The 17030-nt window shown below is 37.1% G+C and overlaps 2 protein-coding genes across 2 annotated transcripts; one reads left to right on the forward strand and one right to left on the reverse strand.

Annotated features, from left to right (window-relative positions):
* The first annotated feature begins 763 nt into the window (after positions 1-763).
* Positions 764-4702, forward strand: LOC133332085 (lysozyme-like). Its single transcript, XM_061540466.1, has 3 exons — positions 764-791; positions 861-1157; positions 4497-4702. The coding sequence occupies exons 1-3, from the start codon at positions 764-766 to the stop codon at positions 4700-4702; spliced, it is 531 nt and encodes a 176-aa protein (XP_061396450.1).
* A 9459-nt stretch (positions 4703-14161) lies between these two features.
* On the reverse strand, positions 14162-16709 carry LOC133332086 (ATP-binding cassette sub-family G member 4-like; the record flags this gene model as incomplete). The annotated part of the gene is made up of 7 exons (XM_061540467.1): positions 14162-14184; positions 14291-14564; positions 14976-15232; positions 15496-15664; positions 15733-16004; positions 16077-16315; positions 16374-16709. Coding segments are annotated over 7 exons (1570 nt in total), but the record flags the coding sequence as incomplete, so codon positions are not given.
* Positions 16710-17030: the final 321 nt, after the last annotated feature.

Consider the following 17030-nt stretch of genomic DNA (forward strand, 5'->3'; position numbering starts at 1 on the left):
CTGATGGTTCACGCAGAAGGGGAAGGCCACGAATTAGATGAAAAGACCAAGTAGAAGACAACATCTCAGAACATGGCCTTTCAAATTGGAGGAGACGCGCACAAGACCGATGCGCTTGGAAATCTTTTTTAAGCTCGGCTTATGGATCAACCATTGTGAAACAAACCAACTACCAAAGGTGTCGAGATTATCCCTTGACAATTCTAGTGTTAATATAGCCTCAATTTAATTTTTGTATTTGTAATGTACCGATTATATGTTTTTTTTTAACACAGTTAACCACAAAACACTGTACCACAAATTAAATTGGACAATAAAGTTCATATCATGAAAAGTGTGCGTAGATATTATCGTTGTTGTCGGATTTAAAAATGTTGGAGGTTAAGGGGCATATTTATTAATAAATAGTTCAATCCGTTAAATTTGATTTACAATTTGATTTAATTCTGATAAAATAATTTTAGTTATAGTAAAATAGCTGCACAGTGTATGAAAGTGTATTAAAGTTTGATTTATTTTTACCACATAACCACATTGTACATGAACCTTGTGTTTAAAAAAAATATGCATAGGCATATTACAGCAAATAAATCATTCATTTCGATATCTGACAAGCAGAACATTACTTACGATTATGTTGTTAACTCCACAAAGAAGGAAACAAGTTTTAATAGTGTTTGTATGGGTATGTCTTCTAATTGCTGTCGGTGTGATCTTTAGACATATGAGACAGAAGAAATATTTAAATCCCTTAAACCACAAAATGGAATCTATACACCAACAAACTGCAGGTATGCTGTAAAAATCGAATAAATGCATAAAAAACTTGCAAATATATATATATTTTTTTTCAATTTCAGAAACTAAACCTAAAAATGAAAGTGTACAGCTGATACTACTACCGGATATAACCGAAGAGTCAAGAGTAGCCCACGAAAAGTTATCAGAAGATGTTTTGGGAGGCAATATAAAACCCATGGATGAGAAGTGTTTGCATTGTCTGTGTAAAACCATTAACGATTGCCAGCCGATAAAATGTTCGAAAAATTATACATGTGGTATATTTGAAATTTCACACAACTATTGGTTAGACAGTGGCAAAATTGTATTACAAGGCACGTCAAATTACTATACCGGCAATGAAGGCGAGTTTAAAGGTAAAGATGACATAGATTTTAGTAGTTTTAAAACTGAATTTTTAAAAATGTACAAATCGTGAATTTTAGCTCTACACTAATATAATTTGTTTGTTGCTCACTCAGTGCAAAGACATTGTGACTCTGAAGTAAGTTCTTGAAGTATATGTGTATATTTTAGATTGGAGTAAAATTCCTTGTCGATATAGTTATGCTCTTCCGCCTTCCCGCATAAATTACAAAAGATCTCGCAATATTTAATGTTTGATACTAAAAATGGATATATAGAAAGATATAAATTAACCATACCGTCCATTTTTAGCCACATTTTCCAAACGAAGTTCTTGAAATTTGGTATTACAGATTTTTGAAAATCGATCTATCTATCGATCGGATCTATATTAAATTAATAATTCCGTATCCAATACCACAAAACTTGTGGCGAAGAACCCAAAGATATATATATATATATATATATAAATTAACCATAACGTCCATTTTTAGCCACATTTTCCAAACGAAGTTATTGAAGTTTGGTATTACAGATTTTTGAAAATCGATCTATCTATCGATCGGATCTATATTAAATTAATAATTCCGTATCCAATACCACAAAACTTTTGGCGAAGAACCCAAAGATATATATATATATATATATATACATTTTTAGCCACATTTTCCAAACGAAGTTATTGAAATTTGGTATTACAGATTTTTGAAAATCGATCTATCTATCGATTCCGTATCCAATACCACAAAACTTTTGGCGAAGAACCCAAAGATATATATATATATATATGGTGGATAAACACCTTGTTTGTAGAAAATAATTTCAATAATTTTATTACTTTGACATAGCTCCCATATAAAACCTCTGGCTGAAGTCCTAATAGTTCGGACCTCAACACGTTGCTTGAGAAATTGATTTTTCTGACCAAAGTATAACTATTTTTCATTATCGATTTTTAATTTATATATGAGATTCGAAAGGAAACACATTGAAGATAAGATAACCCAAAATTAGGTACAAATATTGGAAGACGTGGGCATGACGATCCTCTCGAAACGAACGAATTTTTCCTTTTGGGAAAATACGTATTTTTTTGCAAATTTGGTATCTTTAATAAACATTTTTATAAAATGCCATAAATTTTTAGGTGACAATATGGAGCAGGGCTTTGCTTTGGCCTGAATGATGCCTGAGAGTGTCCTCTTTCAGCCAATATTCACGTAGGTAGCGAAACACATTTTCTCTTGCCGTTTTGCAGTGTCCTCCCGTCCCGATAGAAATATTTATATAGAGCTTTTATACTACTCCTAGGATGGAATTGCAAATGGGATATATCGGCCCCGTTTATATTCGACATTTTGGGGATTTCTGGAGTATAAAATATTGCTTTTGGAAAGAGTTATTCCCAAAGAAAACCCCTGTAGTATTTGATAATTATCGGGTAATATTTAGGTCATATAATGGACCAAATCGACCTTGGAATAAGCATAATTATTTTGATGAAGAGAAGATTTGAAAAAACAATAAAATTTTTATTCTATGGAGAAGTTTAAGGTATATCCAGGAGGAATTATTGTCCTTTCTATTGATACCAATAATATTGATGTATATACTCGGGTGGTGCACAATTTGCCTAAAATCGGACGAAACTACATATGACAGCTATATCTAAATCTGTACCGATTTTCACAAAACTTCGCATACAACAATCAGGACTTAATTCAGTACGCTGTGCAAAATTTTGTTTCAATCGGACAAATATTGCGAGTTTGGTGCACAATTTTCGTAAAATAGGACTAAACTATTTATGGGAGCTATATCTAAATCTCAACCGATTTCCACAAAACTTCGCATACATCAATCTGGAACTAATTCAGTACGGTGTGCATAATTTTGTCTCAATCGGACAAATATTGCGAGTTTGGAGCACAATTTTCGTAAAATCGGATGAAACTATATATGGGCGCTACATCTAAATCTGAACCGATTTCCACAAAACTTCGCATACAACAATCAGGATTTAATTCAGCACGTTGTGCATACTTTTGTTTCAATCGGAACAATATTGGAAGTTTGGTGCACCATTTACCAAAGATCGGACGAAACTATATATGGGAGCTATATCTAAATCTGAACCGATTTTTCCCAATAGGGTTCGTCCTTGGGCTAAATAAATGACCTGTGCCAAATTTCATCCAAATCGGATCATAAATGCGACCTGTACTTTGCTCACAAAAATACATGGACGGACGAACGGACAGACGGGCATGCATACATCGAATCAGAAAGTGACTCCATGCATATTCTCAAAAGGAAACATGGGTCTATCTCGATTCGTTTTGCCTGTTACAACCATATGCACAAAGACATAATACCCTATACCACAGAGTGGTGAAGGGTATAATGATCGGCCAATATTTAGAGACTTTTTCGGAAAAAAATTCCATGCCAAGAAAGATTGTGCTAATATCGCGAAATATCGTCCAGGCTTGGAATATAGATCTGCAAAAAATAAGGGTTTGGAGGTAGTTGTGTTGGGTATAATATACACAAGGTCATCGGAATAATATCTTAAAGTTTTGTAATTCGTCAAAAAGGCACAGAATTGTGCAAAAACAATCACGACAAAGTGCATGGCAGTGATTTTTTTTTTTTTGACATTATGCCAAGCTGATGGTATCAACGCATAAGACGTACCTTGGTACCGCCATAAATAAAACTAATGACATCAGTTTTTAAATTCAGGGAATTATAGTGTTGGCCAACAGATACTACTATGGTCTAAGCAAGTATTTTAGCCACCAAGTACAAAGCCACCTCATGTCAGTCCAAACTCATACTGTACAAGACGCTGATACTACCCGTGCTGTTGTATTGATCTGAAGCATGGGTACTTGCGCAAGCAGTTGAGGCAGCTCTTGGGGCGTTTAAGAGAAAAATTATCCAAAAGATCTACGGGCTGATCTGGGTCGACGGAGAATATCGGCGTCGAGTGAACCACGTGATTTACAACCTATACGCGAACATTGACATAGTCAGTCAGTCGTATTGAGCTGTAGCGACTACGGTGTCTTAGCCATGTTGTGCGAATGAATTAGAATGCCCCAGCTCAAATAGCATATAAAAGCAAACCTACTGATGGTTCACGTAGAAAAGGGAAGACCACAAATTAGATGAAAAGACCAAGTAGAAGACAACATCTCGGAACGTGGACTTTCAGATTGGTGGAGATGCGCAAAAGACGCGTAGTCAATTTAGAGTTGATTTCAAAGATTCCACCGTATTTCATAGCTATTGAAAATACTTAAAATAATGTCATTTTTTATTATATATCTTGTTGTATTTTTCAGATTATCTGCAATGTGTCAATGATGACGTATGTTCCCGTCAAACTGTAATTAATTATATGCAACGCTACCGAGCTGATTGTAACGATGATGGTATCATCAACTGTTATGATTATATTTCACTTCACTTGCTGGGTCCAAAGGGTTGTGGGAGTAAATCGATTTCACTTTATCATAAAATGCGTATGAATTTATGCCTAATGAATTAGATTGCCAGACATATGTTTATTGTATATCAGAAGTGGTCGAAACTTAAGAATCAATGCTTGCAACAGTTGGAGTGGAGGTCAAGGAAAAAAATATGACATAAACAAATATTTTATATGTGTTTTATTTACGTTTGCTATTAAAACCACGAAATGGTTAACCCTTTATATTGTACAATTTATTTTTTTAGTCGATTGTTGTTATAATAATATTGGCTATTGTGTTTTTATAATATCCAACGAGCACACACAACCTATTCAACTCATGGGTTTGTGGTTATTAGTTGAGTAAAAAAAACAAAAAAATATATAATATTTATTTCTTTCGTCAGGTTTTTTATTTCATTTGTAGCTATTTCATTAGTACAAGTTATTCATTCATTGATATACGATATATGTAAATTAATCCTTCAAATAACAATGCTAATGGCATTTTTCTTTTTTTTTTTTTTTGTATTTTTTAATATTCCATTCTTCTCGCATTCTGCTTTTTTTTAATCCACCACTGAATCATTTATCTTGGGAAGCGGGGGGCGCCAACTAAATTTAGTTAGTTTTTACTTTTTTTATTAAATGCCATGGCATTAAAGAATTTCAACATATGTTTTTTTCCATGGGTTTCTTTTATTCCTTTTTATGCAATACACACAACCAACAAAACGGTTTCTGCTCTAAATATTTTTTAAGAATTGCTAACTCACTAGGAGAATCAGAAAAAAAAGAATGGAAACATAATTTAAGTTCCTGTTAACACAGTGGTTGTAAGTCGGGTATAATTAACAAATTTGGATTTTATATCAACATTTTTATTTTAAATTAGAAAAATAGCATTTCATAAATAATATATGAAATTAATAAATGCATATAGCTTAATATATTAGATATTAATGAAAAGTGTTATTTAGGTTTTTGCTGTTTCGAAGAAAATTCAATTTCTCACTGGGAATTTTAAAAATTTCTTTTACAAGTCGTTGTGGTGAAATGTGCAAAGAAAGTCATTAACATTCCAATAGTTACGAAAGACAGCCCCTGTCTCAATATGAAGTGAAAAGAATATTCAAGTCACGCAAAATAAATTAAGGCAACTTTGTCTATATAATGATTGTATTTTTGCACTTAAAAGTCATTTTGGGAGGGCGAACAAAATGAATGAATGAAAGTTATCGTAGCCAGGGTTGCCATCGAGGGAAATAATTTTTCCTTCGACAATAATTGAGTTTCCATTATTATTAGACAACATCTGATAAATTTCAAGTAATTGCCCATACTATGGAAAACAACATATTTCCAGCAAATTTATTTTTAAAAACATCTATGCTGGAAACCCTGACACCATACCACCTCACAACCACAACAACTCAAAATTATATTGAGAGGTTGCCACCCACAAAAAGGACAAATGTATATACTCAAGTTCCATTATCTGCTGTTTTCGAAATTAAGCAGCCACACAGGCATAAGGTGATAATAATGCCAGTGATGATGACAATGATGATGAAGACGAATACGAATACGACGTCTGCCGTCTACTACGATACTAATAACTGTGGCGGTAAGTTGTATCTTTCTGTGGATATCCACAATGACAAACCACGAAAAGTGTTTGAACAATAGTTGAGGGGGTGGAATTGAAATTAAAGTGGTGAAGTTAAATAGAAGTGGCGATTGAAGTAAATGAGAAATTTCTATAAAAAAATCTTTGTCTACTGGTTGTTGCTGGTTGGCCACAAAATGCCAATTTCCATGAATGACTAAGATGACTTATGTATGTAATTATATAATAAATTTAAATTAATCTTGGGGCACGTGCTTGAAAAAAGGATTTAATATCCGAAACCAAATTGTGGTGCAGTGAAGCAAATAGTAAAGTCGGACTGGACCGTTTTTATGACACCCTTTACCACGTTGGATTTATTCTACATATGTATCCTAGCAGACGTCGTCTTTTCGAAGGAACATTGACATGTAAGTGAAGGAACTTAAATATTTGATCTTTATATATATGTGAAATGACTAACATCAATCCACACACTTGCATAAATTTCATTTCATTCGGGCAGATTTAGAGTCGTTTGCGTACAATGGGAGAAATGAATGTAAATCGAATTAAAGCTAACTTGGTACACGATATTTGGTATGCCGCACTATTCAAAATTTAATCTCAATCAGACACCCGTTTATTATTTGTTACACAATTAACAATGAAGTCGGTCGAAAATATATACGGAAGCTATGTCTACATCTGCACCAAATTCAACTAAACGCTATAACTTTATTCTAGTTTCAATTTAATACGTTGTGTAAAATATCGTGTCAATCTGCCAAACATTACGAGTGCACCATTCATCTAAAATCGGACGAAAATATATAAATGGGTCCTATATCTAAATCGATTTCAACGAAACTTAACCAACATCATTCATTACGCTATGCAGAATGTCGTGCATATCGAAAGAAATATAAAGGATTTTGTGCACCATTTACATGAAATCGGACGAAACTATATTTTGGAGGTATATCCAAATCTGAACCGATTTCAATGATACTTAACAAACATCATTCTAGACTCAATTTACTACTCTATGCTAAATTTCATGCAAATCGATAGGTATTTAGAGTCTTTTGTGCACCAATTACATGAAATCGGACGAAAATATATCTGGGAGCTACATATAAATCTGATCCGATTTTTACGAAACTTAAAAAAACATCATTCTAGACTCAATTCATTACGCTATGCCAAATTTCGTGCAATTCGAAAGATACATAGGGTCTTTTTTGCACAATTTACTTAAAATCGGACGAAATTATATACGGAAGCTATATCTAAATATAAAACGATTTTTACAAAACACGTCATTTCAGACTCAAGTCAGTACCCTATGCGAAATGTCGTGCAGCAATTACATGAAATCGGATGAAAATATATATGGGAGCTATATTTAAATTTTAACCGATTTTCATCAATTTCAATAGGGTTCATCCTTAGGCCAAATAAAAGAGATGTACCATATTTGTCTACAATATAACATCAACAGACGGACGAACATGCATAAAGCTACTCAGAAAGTACCTATATATATATATACTAGCAGACCCGGCAAACGTTGTTTTGCCGTATCAGAATTGCATCAATTTAGGTTTGGTAAAAATTAACGAATTCGTGAAAAATATATTTCAGAAACTATTTACCATTTAATTTATGTCAAATTTCCGATATAAAAAATACGCATAATATTGTTACGAATATAACTTTAGGTTTAAGTTAATTTAGATGAATTCCGTTAATTTAAGAATTTAAATTGTAACGTAAATTTCTACTACGCAGTTTATTTGAATAACTTCACAACAACAACCACTGTATAGATTTTTCTACATCCTTCCATTTCCTCTTTCATTTTCTATTCCCTCGCCTGTATATGTGTTGTTGTTATTGTAAGTTTGTTTACTCAAGTTTGTTGTTGTTATTGTTCACTCAGTAAGTTTGTTGTTGTTATTGTTACTCAATGTGTTTGTTGCATTGGTAGATTGTTCGTGATCTAGGTGTTACCAGATCGTCTAGAAACTTCTGTAGCGACAGGCAGGGCTCATATAAATAGAGGGAATGGAAAGGCAGTGAGTCAGTTGTGAATCAGATCGCGAATTGAAACCGTCGAGTAAAGTAAAGTGCAAAGTAAAGTTGTGTGAATAAAATCATTATAATAATCGTAATCAGAAAGAACCCGCGTTTTATTTGGTACGAATGGTATCGGGAAATAAAACAACGTCTACACGGTATTTAGTAAAATCCAAGAACGTAACAATTGGTGTCGGAAGTGAGATTACGATAATACTACGATGAAGTTTAAGGATCTACGAGTGGAAGACTTGAAGAAGGAGCTGAATAAATTGGAATTGTCCTCTACTGGCAACAAGGCTGAACTACAAAAACGTCTGTTGGATGAGTTCGAGCGCCGTGGTATGAACATTGATACATATGAGTTTGACAGTAAGGATGAAGTGGATTTATCGGAAATGGGCGAATCCAACGGTGGGGAAGACTCGTCAGTAGCTGCCAGGGGTGACGATTTCAGAGAAATGCTGGCTAAAATGTTCGAAGAGAATTCCAGAAACACGAGACGAATGTTCGAAGAGAATTCCAGAAAGTCAGAAGAAAACTCGAGACGAATGTTCGAAGAAAATTCGAGAATAATGAACGAGAAACTCGAGTACATTACAGAAGTTATTGGAAGGAGAGTGGAAACCGTGGAGGTCCAAATTAAAGTGTTGGATAAGAAAGTGCAGTCGGTTGACGAGAAATTTCTGGCCCACGACCACAGGTTTACGAATCTGGAGAAGAAAATGTCGGAACTGGAAATTAAGGGTGGTCCGGTGCGAGTTCTTGATAACACACTAAAAATCAAACCTCCTGTATTTGACGGCTCTACGTCATTCAATGTTTTCAAGTTGCAGTTCGAGACAGTGGCTTCTAGAAATTCGTGGAACGACAGCGACAAAGCGGTTGCACTACTGCTGGCATTGAAGGGCAGTGCTGCTGATGTTATACAGAGTATTCCTGTCGCTTCTAGGAACAACTATGAAGATGTTATTGCTGCACTGGAACGTAAGTACGGTGGCGAACATAAACAAAACATCTACCTTATGGAATTAAGGGGAAGAGTGCAGAGGGCAAACGAGACGTTACAAGACTTTGCAGCTGAGGTGGAACGTTTGGTGCTAATGGCGTATCCAGGAGAGAATCACCCATTGGTGGACCGTATGAAAATCGAAACCTTTGTGAATGGCATACGTGACCCTGAGATTAAATGTGCAACATATGCGTCACCAAAAGCGTCATTTGCCGAAACGGTGTCGTTTGCCCTTGCCCAAGAGACGGCAAGAATAATTGTTAAGCCCCAGACCCACAAGATTCGCCAACTGGAGACCGAAGGTTGCGATTCCAAATCTATCGTTAACTCGATCGAAGACGCCATGAGGCGGGTAATAGAAGAAACAAAGTTAGTTGGAATGACTAAGCCCAGGGTTAGATGCTACAACTGCGATAAAACAGGTCATATTGCGCGCGAATGCAGAGCTAAGCGCAAACGATCCAGGTCATCGTCACCACCTCCAACGAAAGATGGTAGAAGAATGGCTCAACATGGCCCCACAATCTCCATAGCAATAGTACAACAGAAAAGTCACAACCTAACAACAACTGGGTACATCAATGGTGACAAGCGAGTTCTGACGTTAGATACTGGCGCATCAAAGTCCATCATAAGATCAGATCTGGTGAAGGGAAAAATAACGCAACTTAATGGAGTCAGACTGCGCACAGCAACGGGGGAGCCCGCGGCAGTACACGGCAAGATTACCCTGAGACTAACTATTGCCAATAAATCGGTGAATTACGAGTTTATAGTTGCCGATATCGTAGACGAAGTGATAATAGGCGCAGATTTTATGATTGCCTTCGGCATCAATCTGGATATGAAAGAGCGTGTAATGACCTGGTCTAACGTCGAAATTCCGTTAAACGTGGGCTACGATGAAAGTACACCCATTAGACGTCTGACTACGGACCATCCAGAGATAATACCGCCCTGTGCCGAAGCAATAATATGGGTACCAATGAATGGAGATTGTGGAGCCGAGAAGTTGTGGGTGGTGGAACCAGCAGAAAACAGAAACAGTAACATCCTAGTAGCGAATGCCCTGGTGAAAAGCAACAAGGACGGATTAATTCCTGTTAGAGTTTTGAACCTGTCAAACAAGCAAGAGCAAATTTGCCAATTTTCCGATGTTGGACAATGCACACCAGCTGAAGCTGTAATTAATTTGGAAACTAGCACCGAAAAGCCAGCAGCCATGGAGAAGAAGCACCTCGACGGCTACATAAAAGAGTGGACACACCAATTATCACCTTCCGAGAGGAACAAGGCTAAGCAGCTATTATGGAAATATGCCTCTACCTTTGCGTTGACAAAAGAGCACCAAGGAAGAACATCAGTGGTGAAGCATGAAATCAATACAGCAGACGCGAGACCCATTAAACAGCCTCCAAGAAGTGTTCCCCTGGCAAAAAGAGACGAGGTTCAGAAGCTGATAAGTGAAATGGAAAAGAGTGGTGTAATAGAACCATCGTAAAGTCCATGGTGCTCCCCAGTGGTCTTGGTCAAGAAGAAAGACGGAAGCACCCGATTTTGTGTGGACTACCGAAAGTTAAATGATGTCACCAAGAAAGACAGCTATCCGCTCCCAAGGATCGACGACACATTGGACACATTAGCCGGGACGTCATGGTTCTCCACCCTCGACCTTCAGAGTGGGTACTGGCAAGTAGAGATCGCCGAGAAAGATAAAGAAAAAACAGCGTTTGGCGTTAATGGGGGTCTCTGGCAGTTCAATGTCATGCCATTCGGACTCTGCAACGCCCCGGCTACATTTGAAAGGCTGATGGAGCGCGTGTTAAAAGGGCTGCAGTGGAAGTCGTGCCTCATATACCTGGATGACATCATAGTCATGGGACGCAACTTCGACGAACACATCAAGAACTTAAGGGATGTTCTACAGCAGCTTTCGTCTTCAGGCCTCAAGTTAAACCCAAAGAAGTGCAGTCTCTTCCAACGAGAGGTGAAGTTCCTGGGGCACCACGTGACGCCGGAGGGCATATCGACGGATCAGGAGAAAATTCAAGCCGTCAGAGATTGGCCGCAGCCCCGAAATCTCCATGAGCTGCGAAGCTTTCTGGGTCTCTGCACCTACTACCGTCGATTTGTCCCAAATTTTGCCAACATCGCCGCCTGTCTACACCGCTTAACGCAAAAAGGCCAGAGGTTTCAGTGGGGCAACGCCCAAGAAGACGCATTCAGTAAACTCAAAGACATGCTATGCAGAGCCCCCATTTTGGCATACCCTATACCTGGCGGCAAGTTTGCTCTGGATACAGACGCAAGTGCGTGCGGCATCGGTGGCGTCCTTTCCCAGGAAATCGACGGACAGGAAAAAGTCATCGGGTACTACAGCCGGACATTGTCGAAACCTGAGAGGAATTACTGTGTGACGAGGAGAGAGCTGCTTGCTGTCCTTGAGAGCGTTAAACACTTCCACAAATACCTATATGGCCAACATTTCCTGCTGAGGACCGACCACGCTGCTCTCCAATGGTTGCTGCAGTTTAAGAATCCGGAAGGTCAACTAGCCCGTTGGATCGAGAGGCTCCAGAGTTATGACTTCAAAATCGAGCACAGAAAAGGCGGAAAACACGGTAATGCTGATGCCCTGTCTCGTCGGCCATGCAAGGTAGAATGCAGGCATTGTTCAAAGGCTGAGTGTATGGAGAATATCGTTGATGTCCGACTATTGCAGTTTGAGTCGGGTGAAGATTGGTCGACGGAACAACGAGGGGATCCCATTCTGTACAAAATAATTTCGGCCATAGAAACGGGCAAGCGACCTAGTCGCAAAGAAATTACCTCCGAAAGCCCTCTTTTAAAATCGTATTGGGCCCAGTGGACAGTCTACTTATAAAAGATGGTTGCCTATATCGCAAATGGGAAAGTGAGGACGGTAAATCTCACCGGAACTTGATCGTCGTCCCAGACTCCAAAATAAGAGATGTCTTGTCGGAGTTTCACGATGGGCCAAGTGGAGGACATCTTGGCATAGCAAAGACGGCTGAAAGGGTAAAGCAGAGATTTTACTGGGTCGGCTGTCAAAAATCCATTGCCGACTGGATCGCCAATTGTGAAAGGTGCATAAGAGCTAAAGGTCCAACACGGAAGAGTCGAGGCTACATGCAGCAGTATAATTCAGGAGCCCCTTTTGAAAGAATCGCAATGGATGTAGCTGGACCGTTCCCAACAAGCGACTCTGGGAACCGGTATGTCTTAGTGGTCATGGATTACTTCAGTAAATGGCCAGAGGTTTATGCTATCCCAAATCAAGAAGCCAGGACAATTGTGGATGTGTTCAGCAAAAATTGGATTTGTCGCTATGGTGTTCCATCCGAGGTTCATTCCGATCAAGGTAGGAATTTTGAATCAGCGATCTTCAAGGAAATGTGTGACTCCTACGGAATCAAGAAAACCAGAACGACGCCCCTACATCCACAATCAGATGGCATGGTGGAGAGATTCAATCGCACCCTGGAAGAACATCTACGGAAAGTGGTGGACAGTGGCCAACGAGACTGGGATGAGCATATTCCAAAGTTTTTACTGGCTTATAGATCGGCCATTCATGATTCCACATCCCGGACCCCAGCCAAAGTTCTGTTCGGAAATTAATTAAAGCTACCTGGCGATTTGATATTCGGTGCTACCCCAAACGACGATGTGAACCAAGATGAAGACAGTCAAAACTCTTTTAGTAAAGTCCACGATGCAGTCCGACATCGAATAAAAATGGTTAGCAACCGCATGAAGGCAAGGTACGATCGAGCGGCAAATACCGATGGGTTTCAAGAAGGGCAACTGGTACTATTGTTCAACCCACAACGAAAGAAAGGACTATGCCCCAAATTGCAAACGCACTGGGAAGGACCCTACAAGATTGTCACGAAAATAAATGACGTCGTTTATCGCATCCAGAGGAGCGACAGTCCCAGGTCGAAGATGAAAGTTGTACATTTGGAGCGGCTGACCCCCTACGGAACGGGAACTGTGCCTATTCGGGACGAACAGGCTTAAGCGGGGGGCAATGTTACGAATATAACTTTAGATTTAAGTTAATTTAGATTAATTCCGTTAATTTAAGAATTTGAATTGTAACGTAGATTTCTACTACGCATTTTATTTGAATAACTTCACAACAACAACTACTGTATAGATTTTTCTACATCCTTCCATTTCCTCTTTCATTTTCTATTTTGTTATTGTCGTATAATTCTTATTAAACGTCATCATTGATGATCGCTTAATTCATCTTTCTTTGTTACTCTCTCGCCTGTATATGTGTTGTTGTTATTGTAAGTTTGTTTACTCAAGTTTGTTGTTATTGTTCACTCAGTAAGTTTGTTGTTGTTATTGTTACTCAATGTGTTTGTTGTATTGGTAGATTGTTCGTGATCTAGGTGTTACCAGATCGTCTAGAAACTTCTGTAGCGACAGGCAGGGCTCATATAAATAGAGGGAATGGAAAGGCAGTGAGTCAGTTGTGAATCAGATCGCGAATTGAAACCGTCGTGTAAAGTAAAGTGCAAGGTAAAGTTGTGTGAATAAAATCATTGTAATAATCGTAATCCGAAAGAACCTGCGTTTTATTTGGTACGAATTGTATCGAGAAATAAAACAACGTCTACACGGGATTTAGTAAAACCCAAGAACATAACAATATGAAAGCTTTCTCATAAAGAGGTAGAAGTATAATTTTGGAAAATTAATAAAAAAAAAAACATTATTTTTTATTTTCTACAAAAAATGTATTTTATTATTACTTACAAATTAACAATTATAAAAAATATATTTACTTACATTTTAACTAATCTAAAATTAAATATTTTCCTAAAAATTTTCGCCAATTTACCTTTAGAATTTCTATGATTTGCTAAACGTTGTTTAAATATCATATACGATAGGAAGGTGAATAGAACATAGAAACCAAACATACCTAGAACGGAGAATATATAACTTGGTCTTAAACTACCGGCTAATTTAAGAATATATTTAGGTTTTGAGGTTATGCAAAACAATTCGGACGGCGGGCAAGGGAAATCCTTACGATTAAAATCTAACAGCGCATATAGATAACCATCCAAGGCATATTTGAGGAAACTACTATAGACCATTAGTTGTTCCCATATCGAGAGATCATTACGTTCGGCAGTATAGGATGCTATTACAACCATCAGTACCATGACATAGGGGGCCAAATAGAGAGCGTGCTGGAAAGAATGGGGGATAATGAGTTATAATATATATATATATATATTTATATATATATATATATATATATATTTGTTGAATTTTCTTCTAGATCAAGATCTATCAATAAGTTCACCCAAAAAGCGAAAGTCTGCTGTTTTTCTCTAAGTCTAATGCCAAAAAAATTGAACTTTGTTTATCTTTTTATAATGGAAGTCAATTCACAATAATGGATTTTCACAGCAATCTGGAGATGCAGCTGGTCTCCATGGATAACCTTGTTCCATCCTTGTTCTAGATCAGGGCATGGAACAATAAATAGGTAGTCCATTTAGCGCAGCTGATAACTTCATTCATTGTCAAAGTTTTTGACACTTGAGAAAAAACAGCTGTTTTCCGGTATTAATAGATCTTGTTCGATATCTACTTACCACCACATTAAATCTGGAACCAAATAGCAAACCAAAACTCGATGCCATCAAGGATATTAAAAATGAAATGCCAACAAAGAACATAAAACGATATAATTCCATCGGTTGACCACTTGAGACATAGATTATTGCTGAACCAAGCACTGCCATCGAACTCAGCATAGGCAGTTGGGCACATATCAGGGCCATAAAGTATGAACTTAAACGATACCATTGATTAAAGTATTCTCGCCGCAAATACATCATATCACGTGGCACTGAAAATTAAAAAAAATAAAAAATTTAAAATATATATTAATGGGATGAGGGATATTGAAAATACATAGTTCAGTCGCGATAATTCAGGAGAACCAAAGGCATTATTATTATCTAATTTTTACAATTACAACATGAAATGAAACAGATATGATATACAGATATAGAGGACCACTGTATTGCGGAAACGTTTTCCGAATGCAGGGTGGATTCCACCGCCTTGGTTACTTCTGAACTCGTATAAATTTTAATTAAATTTACTCACCACATGCCAGCAGCGGTGTCATCGGCAAGAAAAAGTATTTAATAATAATTATCATCGACAGATGATAGGTAAAAATGCTAACGCTAGCATTGCTTGTGACCTTCGTATAAGTGAAACCAATTAGAAGCGATGACAGGATATGTATAACAATTCTCATTTTACAATTTGACTGCAAAGAAATGCAACATAATATTAGATTTTTTTTATTATTTAGAATATTTTTTCAATGTACTCTACCTTATCACGCCACATTTGATTTAAAATATGGAAAAATAAAATTTTAAATTCACACCACCATGAATTGCGGAAAGGAGTCGCCGTATTTTTCTTTGCCTCTTCGCTTAAATTATCCAAATAGGGTTTGGATTCCAATGATTTGGAATGCAACATTTCAAAATTGTCTAACTTATTGGGGGACGTGGGTATCCATTTGGCAATTTTGCCATTTTCAATTGTTGCCACCAATTCTTTGTTGTAATCACCATAGATTTTTGTTGCCACTTCGATAACTAGGAAGATAAAAAGTAAAAATTATTAAAAATTTGAAATAATTTTCGAAATCCTATTTAAATCATACTCACTAAAATCTGTGGGATTATATGTCTGGGGACAATTTAAATCGAACTGCTGTAAATATGGCACAATATCGTTAACCGCACCCTGATATATACACTGACCACCCGACATGGCATAGACTTTGTCGAACATCTGAAACAGTGTGGCCGAGGGACAATGCAGCGAACAAATTATGGTTCGGCCACATTTGGCCAACTTCTTCAAAAGTCGTATACATTGCGAGGCGGAGAATTCATCTAGGCCACTGAAAAATAGTTTTTTTTACAAAATCTGCATTTATATAATAATTTCGAAATACTTACGTCGTTGGTTCATCTAAAAATAATACTGACGGATTATCAATTAGCTCCAAGGCAATACACAAACGTTTCCGCTGTCCACCCGATAAATTTGCAATCATCGTATTGACCTGTGATCGCAAATGTAAAATATCTAAAATTTCATAGATAACTTTTTGCCGTTGTTCCATTGTAAATTTCGTATCCAATTTCAGTTCGCTGGCAAACATCATTGTCTCCATGAGACTGAAGTAGGGACTAATGTGATCATCTTGTAGGACATAGCGTGATACTTTGCGAAATTGTTTCATATTTTGTGGTTCGCCATTGACTAGAATTTCACCGGATGTTTTGCGGATTCTGTAAGAAAGAAAATAGACAATTTTTTGAATAAGGAAAATAATACCAAAATTACTTTATAGTAAGTTTACATTGTACCGGATTTAGTTAACCCATAAAGTAGGTTAAGGGTGCAAAAAGTTCTAATGTAAATGCCGTTTCAAACGGCATATACATTAGAACTTTTTACCGGGTTGACCTACTTTATGAGGATTTATTTGACATATATTCAAAGGAATTGAAATTTCAAACCCACTGGGTCAACGAAATCCGGTTAAATGTAAACGTACTATTAGGCAATTTTACTTCGAATTGTCAGTTTGTGGACGAGAGTGGTTTCCA

The sequence above is a fragment of the Musca vetustissima genome, unplaced genomic scaffold, assembly GCF_032173495.1.
Source record: "Musca vetustissima isolate MV318-11 ecotype Yass unplaced genomic scaffold, APGP_CSIRO_Mvet_v1 utg73599, whole genome shotgun sequence".
NCBI lineage: Eukaryota > Metazoa > Arthropoda > Insecta > Diptera > Muscidae > Musca > Musca vetustissima.

Coding starts and splice junctions, on each gene's coding strand:
- LOC133332085 (XM_061540466.1), top strand. CDS start 764: ATGGAATCTATACACCAACAAACTGCAG. Junction 792..860: donor TATACACCAACAAACTGCAG/GTATGCTGTAAA, acceptor TTTCAATTTCAG/AAACTAAACCTAAAAATGAA. Junction 1,158..4,496: donor CAATGAAGGCGAGTTTAAAG/GTAAAGATGACA, acceptor TGTATTTTTCAG/ATTATCTGCAATGTGTCAAT.